The 19,272-nt window shown below is 38.6% G+C and overlaps 1 protein-coding gene across 4 annotated transcripts in view; it reads right to left on the bottom strand.

The window, feature by feature from the left end:
* FAM135A (family with sequence similarity 135 member A) overlaps nt 1-19,272 on the bottom strand; it is a 75,859-nt gene that overhangs the window by 46,456 nt on the left and 10,131 nt on the right. For 3 of the 4 annotated variants that reach the window (XM_041477344.1, XM_041477340.1, XM_041477342.1), the window contains exons 2-3: nt 14,174-14,253; nt 10,438-10,558 (exon numbers count right to left, since the gene is read on the bottom strand). In XM_041477344.1, the coding sequence (XP_041333278.1) occupies nt 10,438-10,514 (77 nt within the window). In that variant the 5' untranslated portion in view covers nt 10,515-10,558; nt 14,174-14,253. Of the gene's footprint in view, nt 1-10,437; nt 10,559-14,173; nt 14,254-16,883; nt 16,921-19,272 lie in introns of those variants that run through there. The other variant, XM_041477341.1, reaches the window with a different exon arrangement.

Here is a 19,272-nt window from a genome sequence, read left to right as displayed (position 1 = left end):
CCAGAAAAATGTCTCAAGCAAGTAATACGAAGTTAGCAGCATAAGTTAAGACCTGTTTCTCTAAATTATTATGATCCTAAAAGCTTATGAATGTCAAAGAGTAAAGTGAACATTCAAGATTGGAAAGCAAACACTCCACTTCTTTCCCCTTCATGAAAAAGAAGAGTTTCTGTTCTTGAGCACTTTTCGACATGAGAGAGCCACCTCCTACAGCAATAGTATCTTCCATCTCCCAAGACCTACCCTATCTAGTACACCCACAAGAATTAAACTTCTGATGCCAGTTTAAGTAAGTGAAGCAAATTACAGGAGAACAAACACACTAAGTAGCCAAATCCCTTTTTCTCTTGCCAGGTTCCACAAGCTGGATACCCTGAAGACACACAGTACCTGCTGAACCTGTTCAACAAGTTAAAAAAAAACATTATACAAGCAAGCAAAAAAACACCTGTTTTTCTAAAGTCTGCATTTTTCAAAGGCTTCTATTTTGAGAAAACTTCAACAAGCACCACAGAAAACCATTTCAAATGGTATCCAAAATATTTTGAAATCAATTTTAATTAGGAATGTATTCAGGAAAGGTAGGAAACAAATTGCTGAAAGGAAGGCATGCAAAAGTTCTGTGAGATGAAAACTGAGAAGAACATGATCAGGAAAAGAGAAAAAACTCCAAAGAAGAAGCACTAACCATAGTAGTATGACTGAAGTGTAGAGATGATCATCAAGGTGATCATATGGTTTACTTTCTACATACACTGAGGAGCCTCAAACTTCCTATGCATTTGGTTATGTAACTCATTTTGTTCCCCTTATGAGGCTGACCTCCCACCACTGCTCCCTGTAAGCTGAGATCTGCAAAATCCACTGAAGAAGAGTCCAAGTTCTCCTTGCAGAGTTGGAAGTTGAGGGTTTCAGCTGCTCTGGATGCCTTTGTATCATCCCCTCCTCCCCCCTTTCAGAGCTGACATACAGAAAGGGACTTGGCATTCTGGATGACTAGGAGCCCTTTCTCTGCCAAGTAACAGAGCTGGATCTCTCTGACTTCTGCAATAATCTGATTCCTTCTCTGTGCTAGTCAAGCAAGTTGGCATCTGGGAAGCCCTATCCTTTCTTATAGTAAGGAAATGTCAAGAATAATGTCTTGAAATTTAGATTACTTTTACAACATAAGGACTTCTGCAAGAAATGAAGTTTAAGGAATTCTATTTATCCCTTTTCCTCTGTGCTGTCCTCCCAGGCACTCAACTCTTCCCCCTGCAAGACATTTGACACCTTTCTCAATTACACCAATGCACCACTTGCAGAGCAGCTCTGGAAACTGGTCAGATCCAGCAGCTCAGCCAGCACAACCCATGGGGCAGGGCACTGCAGCGGCAGGAAGCTGCCAGCAGCAAGGGAGGCGGAAACTGCAAACTGGCATTGCCAGGAGAGCTCTGTATCTCCACACGAGGGCTTAGGGAAATTAGAACTGACATACCTGACATCTGTCATAACTTTGTATCCTAGGGGCAGGGATGCCAGCTGAGATGAATACAAAAGTTCAAACAGAGGTTTTGTTTCAAAACATACTGATCTCTGGGCTGCTGTCACTGAGCAGATCATACTGACATAATGGCCTCTCCTGTGCCAGAGATGTCTTCCTAACACAGGGGCTGGAACTTTTATGGACATTTCTCTCAGGACATAGTCCAGGATTACACTTAAACCAACTCAAAAGCTAGTTGGTGACAGAAGTAGGCATCCCATTCCTCCTGTATACTTTACACTCCTTCTGCACCACCACTGACAGAATATCTGATGCTGATGAGGACCAGAGAGATTTAAGAAAATATAACCCAGAATGATTCTGGTTTTGCCAGGTTTTCTTCCTGTTGGTTTAGCACTTTGAGCTGACCAACCATAAGGTAACAGAGCATGACTGCAGGCACACAGGAAGCACCATAAGCAGGATCACCCCAGTCAGGCAGCTGCCATTCAATGAATCTCCACACCTGTAAGATCTATACCATTAACCCAGTGTTCCTGCCAGCTTAACCCACTCTCTGACTACACTGCTGTCAAAAGCAAGCCCATCTGACTGACCTGACTGCAGGAGCAAATGAAACAGGAGAAGGGCATGCATAGAGAGAAGACCTTTTGGCAGATACATGCTCAGGCCAACTATAAATGCATAGATAAGAATGCTATTTCACACCAAATTTGGGCTCATGGCACCAACAGTGGGCCATGCTGGGTGTACACTCTTAGCCTCTCCCCCACCAAAAAAACTCCTGGGGCTCAGGCACAACCATCCACATCAAAAAAACATGCACAAGTGAAAAATACACTTTTTTTTTTTTTTCCTCCCCAGCCTGATCACCTCCAATAACTTTGATGCTACTTCTTGCAGTAAAAATACACAAATATAGAAAATGATTAGCAGCAGGTCTTGATCACTTAATCTGAGGTATTCATAATATTTTTTGAGAAAATATGAGACAAATTTTTAAAGCAATTTCAAAACTTTGCACATCAACAAAGGAAGTTATGTATGCATAAGCATGAATACTGTGGTCCAGTCTAGAGGGCCTCTAAGTATTTGGAGGTATTTTAAGCTTTTTCCTCCATAGCCAATGCAAGTCAGAATCTGGGAAAGGGTGAACAAGTGGAATGGGGTGAAACAAGGTTAAAAAGGTATTCAAAAATCTGATGAGTTACTTTATGTGGAGTGCAGTAATTGGCAGGAGGCATAAAAAGTAAAAGAGGAAGAGATTTTGAAGCAAGCACTCGACTGAAGTGGAGGCAGTGAGTCCGAGTCTGCATTTGGTGGTGGGACTGAGCCTGGTTCTCTATTTCAACAAAGCTATACACTCTCTGCAGTTTGTGATGATCCAGTAAAGTGCTGTTTGTGATTACAGATACAGGTATACATCAAGGTATTATTAACTTGTATGAGCAGCAAAGGAGGCAAAAAAAGACACCATACCAGAAACTTCTGCTGTATTGTGACGCAGTCAAGACTTTGAAACACAGTATAAGCATCTTTCTCTCTCTCTTCCCTCAGATAGCTATGGATGGTAAACTAACTTAAAGAATCATATTTCTGCTGTGACTACTATGTGTATTAACCAAGCACATATAAATAAGGCAAAACACCTATGAATGACAGATTCTTCTGGGTTTTGCTACCATCTCACAGCGTCAGGCCTGAACTGTAAGACTATGCACAAGCTACAAGCTTCTGCACGTAAGAGTGCTAACACTTGAAAGAATCTCAAAAGTAGCAATTTTAGTAACTAAATGTGTATTCAATGCAAGGTTAAAACTGTTACTGCTGTCACATGCCACTCCATAATAATGAACTCAGTAAAACTCAATTTAAAAAAAGAAGGTGCATACTCAATAAATCATTATTTTGATGCCTTTAACTAACACCTATGCCCATTCTACCTTCATATTATATACGGCCGAGTGCTGTATGTTCTACAGAATAAAAGAATGGGTCTTCTCCAAATAAAATCCTTTTATACTCATTCCTGTCTTACACTGCCATTTACTCTCTCACTAAACTAAACTCATTGATTATGTTTCTCCTGACAGGCTTCATGGCAAGGCATGCTGAGGTACAATTGTTACTTTGCAGTTTGAAATGACACCTGGTGTTACATACACAAGACCCCTATTTCTTCAATTGCATAAAGAAAGAAGGAATTACAAAGACCCTCCCAAAAGCAGTCTCAAAGGACAGCAAATTACACCATATCACTGTCACACCAAAGAGCTGTGCCTACCACAGCACTGCCTGAGCCAGAAAGGCAGCAAGATGGCATAACTAGGCATCTGAGCTCATCATCTTTTTGTTCTTAGAAAATGGAATTTTGCCAAATTGAATGCCTGGAGGAGATGGGATGCCATTATACAACTTTTATTCTGAGTTGAGAAAATGTTTTCCATTGCAAAATCATAATTTCAGTTGTAAAAGTTGTTATTTTTAAAATGTCCAAAAGTACTACTTTAATGTAAGAGCTAAAATCTGAATAAAATTCAGGTGATTTGAAATTTGTACCTCATATCTGAGAGGTCTAGAAGATGCAATGAGTACCCATGAACACCACAAAACATTGAAGTAATATTTCTGGAATATGGGGGGATGCAGAAAAAAAAGTACACCCTCAGGACAACTACAACTACCAACTCTTAGCTATACCTCTATGTATAATGACTGAAGAAACAAGCATCTGTACAATCATCTTTATGGGTCAGAATATGTAGCTAAAACCTGCAGCATCTAGATCTCATTTAGTTCCTTAAGCTGGAGCATAGTCTTCTAGCAATTGCCATGGAGAAGAGCGAGAAGGAGGATTCAAAAGAGGAGTCCAGTTTACAGTGGCTCTAGGTGACCCCCAGACAAGATTCACTGTGTGGCTGGAAGTCTCCTAATACAGGCATGGCACTTCAGATAACTGAGGAAGACAAGCCGAACAACCTACCCACGTCTTCAGTTCCACTCAGTGCGCTTCAAAAAACCTTAATTTCTCAGCTAACTCAAAGGAAACAGTGCTCAGTTTTCCACTTACTTTTCTAACCCCTATTTTCAACAAATATAAGACGTCGTATTTTAGAAGACAAGATTCTGTCTTTTAAATTGTAGCTGCTCGTTGGGACCAGACCACGTCATTGGTGTCTCAGACAGGTGGCATCACACGGGCTAATAGGATAATTGATGATACTAAGTTTCAACTTCTGTAGCAATGACATCATAAAATAAGACTTCCCCACTGCTTATTCCCAGTCTTACCCTTTCCTGCCTCAAAGCAAGCAGGACCTGTGTGTGGGGATCCACTGACAAACCAGAATCAGAAACTGATCCACTTAAAAAAAAACCTAACAAAACAACAACAAAAAACCCAAGACCAAAAATATTTGCATAATTTTTCCTAGACAGATTATTACCTTGAGTTTACACCCTAGCCTTCCAAATCTTGAACCTGTATAACTGCCATTTGTATTACTGTAAAACCATAAACTGAAAAACAGAGCTCATCTTACAACTGTTAGACAAATTTGACAGCTTTCTTCTCTCTTTGTAAAAATGCATTACATTAAGTAAAGATCACAGTACAATACTTCAAAAGAGAAGCTATCCTGTCAGAAGGCAATTCACAACACTTATTTCCAGAAAAATATGTCATACAGGAACGTAGTTTGAAAGTTAAAGTACATCTGAGCTGTATGAATTAAAAAGAAAACCAAACAGGTGAACCTGAGTGTTCCTTGTCCATCAAGAGTTTGTTATTTGATCATATGCTAGCAACACAAACCATTAGCAAGGGCTACTTCTTCATTTAAGGACAAAACATTTTCATTTCTGATATAAACAGGAGGAAGAAGTGGGTCCTGCCAGAAGCATACATTTTGCATTTTGATTTCCTGTTAAAAATTTTAAAATTAATGTAGGCAACTCACTGGATCCAGAAAACAATGCAGCTCTTTATACATTGCATTATTTCTCATGACATTACTGAGTAATCATAATAAGATTTATTAAATTTCATACTCTGATTCAGTGTTATTTTCTTTTAAGCTACATTACACAACCACATGCATGGAAGCATAAAATGTCAATGCTGCTCAGACATGTCAGTGAGTATCTACACATGGAAAAACATTAATCTATGGAACAGAAGAGTATCATAAGGCTAAATTTTCAGTAATCTCCAAAACTTAAATTCTTTTGACTTTTAATAGGATTTAAGTTCACAAGCAACTTATACTGCAATCTTACCAATAACCTTTCAGATATGATACATCTCCAAAATACCTTTTAGGTTAGAATCTGCCAAAGTCTCTCCTGTGGAAGGTATTTAGCATTATTCTTCCATCTGTTACCCAACCGATAAAAGCAAAAAGACTTCAAAGAAGTGTGGTAGACTTACATTACTAATGTAAGTTCATGTGGTTTTATAAGAATCTTTTAACCCAAAACAAAGTCAAATAAAAGAAAACTAAGACACATTGAGCAGTAAATATGTAATAAAGAGCTACTGTTACTACTTTATTTTACTTCCTCTCTTCATAGTTTATGTAACAACAAATTTACGCTGCCAAAAAAAACCATTAGGAAGTTCTTTTTCTGAAACCCACAATGAAACTGCAGGTATTGTACCTTACAAATTAAAACGGTACCCAAAAAAAAAAAAAAAAAAAAAAAAAACAAAACAGAGACATAAGTATTAGAAGTATTCCAAACCCAGCTTTGGCCAGTTGTTGTGCATGCATACTACTGACAAAGTAACAAAAGATTAGTGAGAAAGCAAGAACTTAACACTGGGATTATAAAAAGGCACAGAGATGGGGAAAATGTAGATAAAAGCTGTTTTCAAAGCAGATCTTGCAGCAATGTGTGCACTATGCTAAAATACAAACTACTAGCTAAGTCTCTTTAGCTCATTAGATTTGCCATTTACAGGTAAAAAAGCAATACACAGCTCCAAGGAAATGAAATCCTCATCTTGTCACAGGTGAGGGTTACCAGGAAACTCTTCTTACCCACAGAAAAGGCGTAACTGTCTCAAGTTAGACATCAGGACCCATCATCCCATGGTGGAACATGGGAACTTCAACTGAGCACTACAAAGTACTGAGGCACTTTCAGTAACCAGTTGCTTGGAATCAGACATTCTGAACACATTTATATCTCAGTTCAGGATATATATGTATGCTGACACATACAAAACATATGTAAATGAGGGGGTAAGCAACCTGTTCTTACAGCAAAGTCTTTGAAATTGAACAGCTTTAAGCTGAAGGAGGGTAGGGTTAGATGAGGTATTAGAAAGAAATTCTTTTAGTCAGAGGGTGGTGAGGCACTGCAACAGGCTGCCCAGGGAAGCTGTGATCACCCCATCCCTGGAAGTGTTCAAGGCCACGTTGGATAGGGCTCTAACCTGTTCTAATGTGAGGTGCCTCCCCCACAGCAGGAGGGCTGGCACTGGATGACCTTTAATGCCCCTTCCAACCCAAGTCATTCTATGATTCTATGCAAAGACTGCTGAGACTACTGACCCAGTGTCAGTCCATGGGAGGTGCCACTGATCACCAGCCTTAAGCTGGACTTAGCACCACGGATCACAACTCTTTGAGCCGAATCATCCAACCAATTTTCCACTCAATTCATACTCCACTTCTGCAGTCATGCTATGTTATATTTCCTTTGTCTTTATAGAAGATCAGTATTATAGAGCCCACACCTTACTGGTGTGAACTTTTATGAGCTAACATGACAAAACAGCCTGAAACTTTACTATCTCAGACTATCATTCTCACAGGCCCCAAACAAATACAATTCTTTAATTCATTTTGTCACACAATACTCGCATATCAACAGTGATTGCACTGTTTGGGCAAAAATTCCTACCATCCCATCTCACTAGCTCAAAACAAATTGTGTGAAGCCTTATTTGAATGTAATAACAGATAAAAATAAACCAATGGAGCCATTGGGTAAAAATAAACCAATGGAGCCAGAAGCTGGGTTTAAAGCAAATGGCACAGTTATAAGAAAACATAACAAAATAGCTGTATTGGATATGTAAGAAAAATATTTTATTACAATGCACTGTCTGTTACCCCTTCTTGGAATAGTAAGCTATCTTAAAGTAAAGAAAATAGTCTGCTTTAGAGGGTCGCTTTGGAGGATAATATAGTTATAACCCTTCATATAAATATGATCTTGAGTAAAATACTATGAGAAATTTTGGCTCAGTCTGCACTATTTACAGTTTAGACTAAAAGAGTGGATTTGAGGCACTTTCCTCAATGATCCCAGTTTGCTGCATGCTGGTTCAGTTCACTGAACTGAGAGCTTTCCAGTCATAGAACCTGGATGTCTCCTAAGGAAGCCAAACTACTCTGATCTCTACCTGTCACAAAATGCACTTCAGCCCCTGCGGGCACAGAACACTCTGAACCAACTACTGATACAAACAACTTCAAATTACATTCATGATACAAAACATCTGGTCCTCATCAGAAGATGAGGTTAAAATCTACTCTGAAGTAGCCATGGAACCACACAGATGTATGGACATCAGCACTGCTTTCAGTAATTCATCCCTTAAACACCCAATTTAATTGTTAGTGTAAACACTGTCATAAGTGCTTCTGGCAACTGTAGTGCCACTACAGATACAAATCTGAGAAATCGTGAGACACTTTGGATGCAAGAGTTGGCAGATTTCTTCAAATAGTTATAAAAGCAGGAAGAGAGTAAAATGGGTTTGCCTGGACTCTACAAAAAAGGAAGGGAGGGCGGGGAATATGCCACAAATTCCAATGACCAAACTCATGTTAGTTCATATTTAGTAAAAGGAACAAAAGACATCTAAAATACGTAAGGGTGAACTTTCAGACTGATAGAGTGATTCACAAGACAAAGCTGTAAAGAAAAACAACTAAAACTGATCAGAAAGAAATTTAGGCTGGGAATGATGACATCTCCAGTAATCAAATGAGCGAGAATCTGGACTGACTCTGCAAACAAATACTTTGGATTAAAATCTGCTAAGTTCTAATAAGGAACTTGATGTGATTACTTGCAAAAGCTGACATTTTATTCTACACAGTTCAGAAGGTCATGATGTTTCTAACTCCATGAGACAAGCACGCCATGCTGGGAAGGCTTGCACGCACACAATACAATCAATTCTGTACTTGATTTTGGCGAGACAAACCATGCTAAACAATAAAAAATAGGAGGCTGACAATGAAACTAAAGATTTCCTTTTCTGCTCATTCAATCCATTATCCAAGAGCTCCTGCAGCAACAGAAGTATTACATATGGTCTCATATAAACACAAAGACAGTTTCCTAGAAAAATACTGGAGCCTGCCCAAATTGAATTAATTGCAATAGGCACATTTCTCGGTCTGTCAAATTATTCTGGAAGTTCTCTCTTCTTCCTGACATTAACTTCTACAGGAATGTGTCCAGAGTTTAAGGTTCAGCTTGAAACCAGAGAAGTTATTATCTCCTCACATCATTTTTCTCATTATGTCAGCATTCCACCTCTCTGAACTTGCCCTGTGAATTTACTGCTTTTTTAGCTTACTGCAAGAGTAAGGTAAAAAGAAATACATCAGGTAAAGCACTGGTAACTATATTGCTGTGCTTTGCTTCTCAACTACCTTTCTGTGGAACCATTTGAACTGTAAGGTTAAGACAACCAACACTTTCTTCTCTTCAGGTTCTCCATTAAAGTAAATGTACTGCCATGTTCTACCCTCTCCTTGCCCACTCATTTCAAAGATTAAAAAAGGCTACAGTTCAAAAGACTGTGCCTTTTTGTTAAAGTAATTAGAATATTCTCAGTGTTTTCACAGACCTCTTAAGCCTTAAGGACCTTAATCCTTCTCTTCCACCGAAGAGTGAAATTACAATTTTCCCTAAAGAGGGTCAGTTTGTTGTATATACTTTGATTGCATATAGTAGCAAACACAATGGGTCATCAGTCCTGTCAAAAAAAACCCCTTAACTGTACTGAAAACAATACTAACATGCACACACACACACCCACACCCACCCCAGTCTTGAACTAAGACAAGGCTAAAAACACGCATGTATTTTCTTATCACTGTTTCTGAGGAAAGTTACTCTACAATGTTTTGGAAAAAGCAGCTATCAGAAATCAACACTGATACACCTTGTTCTGTCTCTGCAAACACTAACGTGGCCTAAACTCCAACATGCATTTTTACTGTGGTCTACTTGAGGATTGACAGACGGCTAATGTACCACAACACTAAAGGACCAATAATCTTTAATAGCTCCAAAAATAAGCTACCAAGGACTATTTCCTGCATAGCCATAGGAAACAAGGACCTTAGAAAGTAATCTAGGACAATCACATAATATCAAATGAAAGGAATGTGGAAAAGACTTCTACAGAGATAAGGTGGAGTAAGAGGAGGTCAGGAGAGTCTAAAGAGGCAGCATGGAGTCCTGTGTAACTGGAGGCACAGCACAGTGAGAGGAGAGAGGCTGGTGAAATTCTCCACTGCCAAACTGATAAACAAGTAGGTTAATTGGGGCAAAACCATTTTTAAAATATTGAAGAGAAACACCTATCATATTTCAAACAAAAGGGATTACAGAAATTAAGACATGCAAGGGTAAAGGCCTGGGTAAGAATATAATGTACTCTTCATATCTACATGTTTTCCCTCATCTCCAATTAGACAAAAATATTGTATTACAAATTATGCTTTAAGAAAAAAATTTTAATATTTAATTTTAAATCCTAGAAAGAGTATGACTTTCCAATACAGACTAATAAAAAATTCAAATCCCTATAAAAATAGTCAGTAACATGAAGCAACACTTCATGACAGAGTACCCATTAAGGTTTTTCCAACAACAGCCATCCAACAGAGTAAAGTTTGAAAGAACTTGCTACCTACCCTCTTTGAAACAAATCCACATTGAAGAATTTGTGGAGCTCCACGGAGAATTCTACCATAGCCTGAACTTCACTCATGTTTATGAGGATGAAGAAGTCAAAACTTGTCAGCACCTTAGTTACTAATAAAAAAAGAGAAAACAAACTATTTAGAACACAAGCTGAGGATAATGCTCATCTGGTCCTAAAAAGAACAATGCTTACACACAGTTTTGCACAGCTTCCTTAAATATGCAGGCCCTGAGGTAAACAAGAATACAGGATGTACCAAATCCAGCTCACAGTAACTTCTACCTTTCTTGTGAAGGAATCAAGTGTTCTCAGAGAAGCACCACAACACATCGTCAGCATAATACAATCCTGGCACTTACTGGTACCTACATACTGCAGCTCTGCTCGGGTTCTTGGCTGGAGAGGGAAGAATACTCTCTGACAAGGAGAAAGAGAGCATGGGCTGCTTCCAGCCCTTGTTGGTGCAGAATGTCTGTGCAGGCAGCAGAGCCTCAACTCTGGCATGAGGACAGCAACAGCTGAATTAACAGTGTAGCCAAACAGCAAAGAGAAAGTGTCTGACCAGGTCATGTAAAGCTTTAGACTGAAAGATTCCAGGGGAAGGCAGAAGTTAAGGAAGGCAACATGCCTGTTTTTAGTCAATTTTTTTTTTTGGTAGTAAAGTGATAATTTTCACTGTCATCCTCAGCCACAGACTAGTAAGTTCCTGCTACTTTACAACTGCCTGCTGATACCTACATTAAAATCCTACAGATTTTACTAAGTTCTGCTGGTTTTCCTTCAACACTAGATTGATGAAACACACTACACCTTCTGCAAACACTTGTCTTCAAACTTCCCAGTTTCTGCAAGCACTGTCTGGTTTGAGGACTAAGCAAACAAAAAAAAAATTGAGCAGGGTGTACTTCATGCACATTAGTCAGATTTTCTGGCTCTGATGTAGAAGCAGTAGACATTGTTTGGAGCTTGAATGGATTATGGTGGTTTTGTTTCTAAAATTTTGAACATGCATTTGGGTGTGTGTGAAGTAGCAGGCACTACTGAGACTGCAACAGAGTAGGTGGCAAAAAAAGTCATGACTGCAGCAGGTATTAGTCAGCTGAAAGCAAAGTTACCTTTAGGGGCACAACCTCTAGCCTACCAACTAAATTGTCTTAGGATATGACTCAAGATAAGACTTCCCTTTCTGTACTCACTCTAGAGGAGCTGAAAGACTTCAAGCATTGTAACACAGGTGTAGATTTTAAACCCTAAACAAAACATTAATTCTGACCTTGGTTTAACAGCCAATACAGGGACTCTGAATGCATTTTACAAAAACAAGGGAACAGTACATTATTAATGTAATAGGGGATGGGGGAAGAGGAATTTTGCTGCATTAGGACAACATGAAGAACTTGGATCAAGGGCCCTTACCACAAGATCAAAATTACAGCATCTAGATGATGCTATTAACCCAGCTTGTCTAAAAAAACTTGTCATCATTTGAATTTCAATCAAAGGACTTCAAGAGACTAACTGAATGGTGCCACAAGTTTTGCTACAGTTTTGTAGTGTTAGGATTGGCAGTGACAGCCTACAGGGCTTTGCAGCAATTCCCTCTTCCACTGCTTTGTCTATAGTACTGTATAGGGAGGTCCTCTGTAGTCTTTAAAGCTAGATACAAAACGTTCTGCACTGTAATTCTCTGGGGCTGCAATACTGCATTATCAGATGGGCATCACCTACCAAAATGCAAGTGTATATTCTGCAAATGAAACCTGACCTGCCGCAGAGCAGAGATCCAGAGATCCTAGAACTGTGACCCTCGGCTGCTGGGCAACAAACCTTGTGCACTATGGATGAAACTGTCCGGTACCTCAGAAGGAAGCCACTTTAAAGCACTGAAGGAAAAGCAAAAGGATCTTTTATCTTTTTAAGGATGCCATGGGGCAGTCTCACCCAACTTGCATTTTGATGAAACTACATTCTCATGAGAGGAAGACATGACAAGGCTCTGGTGTCCCGGCACAATGAGCAGTGCTGACTCCCTGAACAGTTTGCCTCCATTAAGTGAAGGGAAGACTGCTCCTGTGGTTGCTGTTGGGCCACGATCAGGGTCCCTCAAGTCCCCTGCAGGAAAACTCAGAACAACCCAGAACCAGTCCAATTAGGTAAGCTCAAAGGTCCATTTTATGAATGATTTAATTCAACAAAAAAACCTCCAAAACTTAAGAGAGCCACATCTTGCATGACTGCCAAAAGGTCTGTCCAGTGAACTTGTGGTATTCCTCCTGTGTATAATATGGCTCTAGCTGGGGCCACTCCCTCCCTTCTTTCTCTATTGAGCTTACTTAGCACTCCCAGCCAGTTCACTAAAAATTGCCTGGCAGGCAATTTTTCCCTGCAGACCAAGCACAGGGTCCAGTAACCACAGGCCTGCATGACACAAGACCACGCATTTTAATCCAGTAACACAGCTCTTGCTCAACTACAAACAGCATTTGGAAAAAACAGTGTCTATGCCTTGCTCCAGTACCAACTGCAAAACCAGTAAGAAATACTGTGGCACAGTTCACAGAACAGCACATCCAGCAAGCAGTGCTGTGTACCACAGGCACCCAGCTGAACACCGAGAATAGCTTCTGCTTTGTTGCGCATCAGCCTGTTCTACGTGCACCTTAAAACTGAAAGAAGGGGAACATTCACTGCCCTGGACTGACATAAATCGCATCACCACTTTTCTGCCAAAGTCCTTCATACCAGTGCAAAGGAAAACGGTACAGAACACTTACAGTCCTGTGAACTATGTAATAGAAAGCGTTATGCAGTGAATAAATATTTTAAAGGAGAAACTCAACTTGGACAATGTCTTAAGCTTGTACACTAAGTATACAAAAGCCAACAAAAAAACTGAACTCATGTAGAGGTATGTGTTGTATAGATTCCTGTCAAATTTACAGCTGCACTCCACAAGCTTCATCTACAACAAAAGTCCACAACTCAATTTAATATTTAACGAGTTTACTGTTGTATTTTAAAGCACATCATTAGCATTTGGAAACCAAGATATTAAACTGCATTAAGAAACAAAAGAATCCTTCAGTAGGAGCTCTCTACATGAGAAATGTAGTTTAATGCAGCACAGAAACCCATACCAGAAGGTCTGATAATAAATGACAATAACTTAATACACAAATTAGAATGGGGGGTTCTAAAGTTCTGGCAGCTACTTAACTTTTATAATCCAAACAGTATTTCTATAATCAAAAGTATTCAGAGCACTTGATCCTACACTGAGGGCCAAACCTTTCCTTTCCTTCATACTTCTGAGGGTTTTCTTACTTTCCTAAGTTGGAAAATCTCCTATATATCCTGGCTGGTCCATGCTGTCCCCACATCACCTCACCACTTTCTTTAGTTACCCAAACTAATCTTTTCTGAGGCCACAATACAAAGCAGATCACAGAATAACATATTTTTAATGTTTGTCTAAAGGAAAAAAAAGATGTTTCTTTTGTTTCTTGTTTCTGCTTTTTTTTCTAAATCGATCATTTTAGTGCTAATTTACAGCAGCTGCATCAGAGCACCTGAGAGTGAACCGGAAATACAGAAACCTCCTAAACCAGGTTTGTTTTCAGAAAAATGATTTTGTAACACTGCCATTAATCTAGCTACTTGCACTGGGAACTGCAAAACAACACTGAGAAACAAAATTGCAAAAAGCTGTTCAAAGACTGCCTTACCTGCACTGGTAAATACTCCATTTTAGTATGGCAATCAACCAGTCTTCCAGTTATCTGCTGTCAAAAACATGCTGCTCGAACTGAAAAACAAACAAACAAACATTTTACTAAGAGCAACATCTCTAGAATGTTTCAGTACTTATGTACTTCGTTCTCCTTTCCTGCATTCTAATAACAATCTTTATCATCAACAACAATCTGATCTCCAACAATCACACAAGAACTGCCTACCAGCATTCTCCAATCTGACCTTGGGTCCTCCACTGCAGTTTTCAGCTCTCCTAAAGTGTAGCAGTCTGATATGTGTTTTTACAAAATAAGTAAAAAATACAACTTCTCATTATGCCAATACTCTGGCAAAGCTGACATTACTATGTCCAGCCAAACTATCCCTGTCTTTACCAAGGAATTCTAAGCTCCAGAGGACTCTGGTACACCCCCAGCCACCCCACAGCCTCCCCAGTCTTCAGAGAGACTCTCAGCTCCCCAGGAGCAACACAGCCCCAAAGAGGTAGGAGGATATTCTGGCCTGAGTCATCAAACACAGCTCAAGCCCCCACACAGCCTTTCACAGCCACCAGGGAGGAGACAACTTGTAAGAACAGGTCTGATGAGATTCTCCTGGTAAATCTTATGCCCCTTCTCCACAGGAGCCAAAATTCAGAGGACAAGGAGACCACAAACCCAGTTTCTTAGAGCAAACATTGCAGGTAGGTCAACAACACCTAATATTCTGAAACTCTCCCTGGAGCTCCTGATAAACCACTACATTAAAACTGTTTATTAAGAAGCAGTTCATCTCTCCTGCACTCTGAAACCATTAGAGTACCTAAAAAATACAATAAAAATTGCAAAATCTCTTTTTTATCTGATGACCTTTAGATTTCAAAGACACAGCAAAGAGAACACTTAGTTCTACCCTCTTAAAGGAACTTTGCATCTTTCTGTATGTATATTTCAGAGAAATACAAAGACAAAATCTATCACAGCTTGTGCAGGCAAGCTGTGAAACTAAACTGGTTTTGCATTAGCTTCAGAGGGAAGAAAACAGAAAAAGGAGAATATAAAAAAAACATTATCTGGATTTTTTTAAAACAGATTTCACTTGTGCATGTCATGTTGTTATTGCATCTTTGATACCACAAATTTTCAGTAATAACCCAGTAAAATCCTGAAGCCATAATGCCACAGAATATGGCACCAATATTTATTACATTTGTTTAACAATGCATTACAACCTGTGTCATACCAGTTCTCTTTTAAAGAGGACTGAGTTCTTTTATTTGAAAGAGAGAGACAGAGAGAAAAAAAATGCAAAATTCTGAGGAACTGAATTTTTCTAGCCTTACATTTTGTATTTTATATTCAGTGGAAATCAAAAGTAAAGCTAAAGAACTTACAAATGAAAATAGAACAAAGCATTCATTTTGCTGCAGTCTGTTTCTAGCTGTTCATTTAACATTAAAGTAGCATTTTTCTTCAAAGTTGCTGTAGGAGCCTTGTACACCACCATCCCTGAGCTTTTTTACCAGTCCTCTTCTCCTGTATGCTCAGAGATCCAGCACCTGCCAACACAAACTCAGCCACCATCTATCTCTGTGCTGATGACTCACAGGTTTGTCCCCCCCACCTGAGAACTGCCTTCAATTCCAATTTTAGCTGTTTCTTGGACACTGCCTTCAGCTGAAACTTAATGTGGTGAAAACAAAGTTCTTGACCTGACCAACAAGGCTGTTCCTAATGCCGACTTTCTGAGTGTGCATACTAGCACAATCTGACTGGAAACCTAGACATTGTTTTTCATTTAAATTTCTCTAGGTTCTCATAGACTTTGGCAAGACTATACAGAAGATGTGCCAAATTTTTCTGCATGCGATTAGAAATATGTCCCATCTATCCATATAGCTAAAACTGTTCCAAGCTAATATCCTTTTATTTTAATTACTGTGAGGCTGAAAAAGCATAATTCACTGCATGTATTACTTCAGCATGGTGCTGCAAAGAACCAGTCTGTTATTTTGATTATTTCACCTTTCTCTCTGCATTCCCTGCAGAGAGAGCCTGGACTACTGCAAGCATAACTCCCCTGTCCTTTGAAATCCTTTCAGAGCTGTGCAGCACTCAATATCACAGTGTTCTGGTTGAGACTAGAGCTTAGAAATAAACCCTGCGTCTCCATATTAAAAAGGTGAGGGTGTAGAAAAGAAATGGTAGTCGAATTTTGGATGTTGTAAAACAAGCAAACAAACAAACAAACAAAACCCTTATGTGGAAATATCTAGAATACCTTATTCAATTCATTAACACAATTTTAAAAAGACAACATCACTACCACTAGAAAAATACTTCAGAACACAGTGCTTTACATCAGGATTTCCTATTTTTTTTTTTTAAGCTTCACACCTATAATAATTATGTGAAGTAAATAACTACACATGTAGTTAAACAATGACCTAATGTTCATGGGCTCAGGGCAAAACTCAACTATTATAATCTTCATGCCTGGCTCTCTAAGTCTAGACTACTTCCCAGCCAACCATAAGGTTTGATTCTAACAAAGCTAATGCAAGATACATAAGACATTTAAATGGGTTAGATAAACAATCAACTTAATCAGGCATTAAAATTCAAGTTTTCATACTTTTTGCTTTAAATTTAGCACCAATATCTCATCCCTTAAGCAGCACACTGATAAAAACAACATACTCACTACTTTGAGCTGACAACTTGATTATTCCCACTGAGCACAGAAGTCATTAAGATGTTGCATTTATTTCTTTTCTTCTCCCCTATTAATAGATCATACATGTGATACAATAATTCATCTTGAACACTTATTAGGCTTATTCCCTTCTATCCTAGCATTGGTCTTTGTCTGTTTGACAAATGACATGTTATTTCTAAGCATCCTCATTAAAAACTTTAACAGGAAAAGTTCTGTGAGAGCACAGTTAAAAGCTCTCCTTCTTATTGATGTGCTCTCCCTCCACCACAAAAACCCCTGCTGCAAAACAGACCCCATGCTTCCACATTTCTGTATTTTTCCTCCCATTATGGACACTAACTTCTCTCTTCAGCCAAAAATTTACGCTAAACAAAAACTGCATAATCTCTGAGATCTCTTCTCCTCTTTCTCATTAAAATGAATTGAGCAATGGTTTCAACAGTAATTTGCACAGAAAAATGGAAAGAGAACATGAACAAACCAAAATGTTTTATTTGCCTTTTACAAAGACCTCCCATAAAAATAAACCCCACATTTTAAAAATTATTAAAGGGGTATGAAATAACTGGCACAAGTGTGACTGCTTTTGAGTCAGAAACAAATAAAATGGAGCATTTTGATGATAACCAGTAGCAGTTTGGGATATGCGCTACTACATTATGCCAGCCACCTTGTCCCACTTTGATCCCACACATTGGCTGAGTGAGAAAAATGAACTTCCACATACTCATGCCAAGAACCATGGAGAGTGGACCATGGAAATCAGCAGTAAAGCTGAGCTACCTCAACAACAGTGATGAAAATGAATACCTTTAACTACAGCAGCAGTATTGTAGTTATGTAGAAATACATCTGCAAATGTAGAAATAAGCCTGTAAATTAATTACTTGTTTTGCTTATCATTTTCCATTAATTAACTCACCATCTATCTTTTCCTAACCTATTCAGAAGAGCATTATATGGGAAAAAACAAAATGAAGTGCTTATAGTAAACAATCAAAGTATTTTTGAACGTTACATAAAAAGCATATAAAGATTTTACAGTAAATGGGAAAAAAACCCAATAAATTGCAGGTTGTAGTATTTTGGCTTAAAAAAACCCAAATTGCATAGCCTAATACATTCACGATCTTATAAAGTACTGAATTTCTGAAGGATGTATCAGATAAGAATTAATAAAGTAGGAGAGGGAAGCTTGCTAAAATAATTTGATTCCGTCCAATGGAATAGGTTCTTCATAAAACATTAAGGGTCCATCTAAGTGTACTTAAAACATACTTCATTTTCCTACTTACACAAAGGAAGAAAGCGTTCTCTCTTTGAATTCCATGTCCCAACAATGTCATTAGATGAAAAATAGCTTTCATATGGATGGATGAATTTGGCATTAAAATGTCTCCAATGACTGTTAATGTCATTACTCTGCCATATTTTATGAATCAAAAGTCTCCAAAAGAAAGCTGCAACTTCTATTCCACCATAAGCAAGCTTGTTTTAAAAAATAAAGCTCTGGTTTCAAGAGAAATGAAAAATAAATCAAACGCTATATGATCAGTAAATTATTTTTAATAGGTAATAATTCTGTATTATTGTCCTCTGTAAATAAAACAGCACAATTTACAGAGTTGAGTCATTGTTCCAATACCTGTTCTGAGGTCATTCTTTGACAAGACAGTAAATACAGTTTAGATTTGACAGGTTGATTTTGTATTGGAAGGCTTTATGCCAAATAGTTACTGTATTTCCTCCCACAGTAGGCATTAAGTTAGCACAAATGATATATTGCATACTCTTATTAACTTAAGAAATGTGATAGCTTGGCTGCCTGATCGAAGCTACATTAGGGGATAATCTGATAGTAAATCTGATCCAGGATCAGTGGTCACAAAACCACTTCCTTGGTAGTTCCTACAGTAATAGCATTGGTGGTGATAGGCTGGATCAGCCAACAAAGAAAAACAGTGACTCCGACAGGACATTCTTACAAATACAAGTTCTTTCAGAAATACACAGGACTACTGTATCAAAAACTATTTTATTTTTCAACACCTAATGTTAATAATCCAATACAAAGGCAGCTGACTTGGGGATGGCTACTACATCTTTAAAGACATAATCCTTGACTTCACTTTTTTCACAGGATCATAGAATCATTAAAGTTGGAGAAGACCTCTAAAATCATAAAGTTCAACCTTTAACCTAACACTGTTATCTCCACCACAAGAACATGTCCTCAAGTGCCAACTCCACACTTCTTTAAACACGTTTGGTGATCTCACCACTGCCTTAAGGCACCCCTTTTCAGTGTTTAACAACCGTTTCAGTGAAGAAATTTTCCTATCTAAACTTTCCCTGACACAATTTAAAGCCATTT

This window comes from Pyrgilauda ruficollis, unplaced genomic scaffold (assembly GCF_017590135.1).
Source record: "Pyrgilauda ruficollis isolate IOZ18807 unplaced genomic scaffold, ASM1759013v1 scaffold40, whole genome shotgun sequence".
Classification (NCBI taxonomy): Eukaryota; Metazoa; Chordata; class Aves; order Passeriformes; family Passeridae; genus Pyrgilauda; species Pyrgilauda ruficollis.
This window is presented reverse-complemented; position numbering and strand designations above follow the sequence as displayed.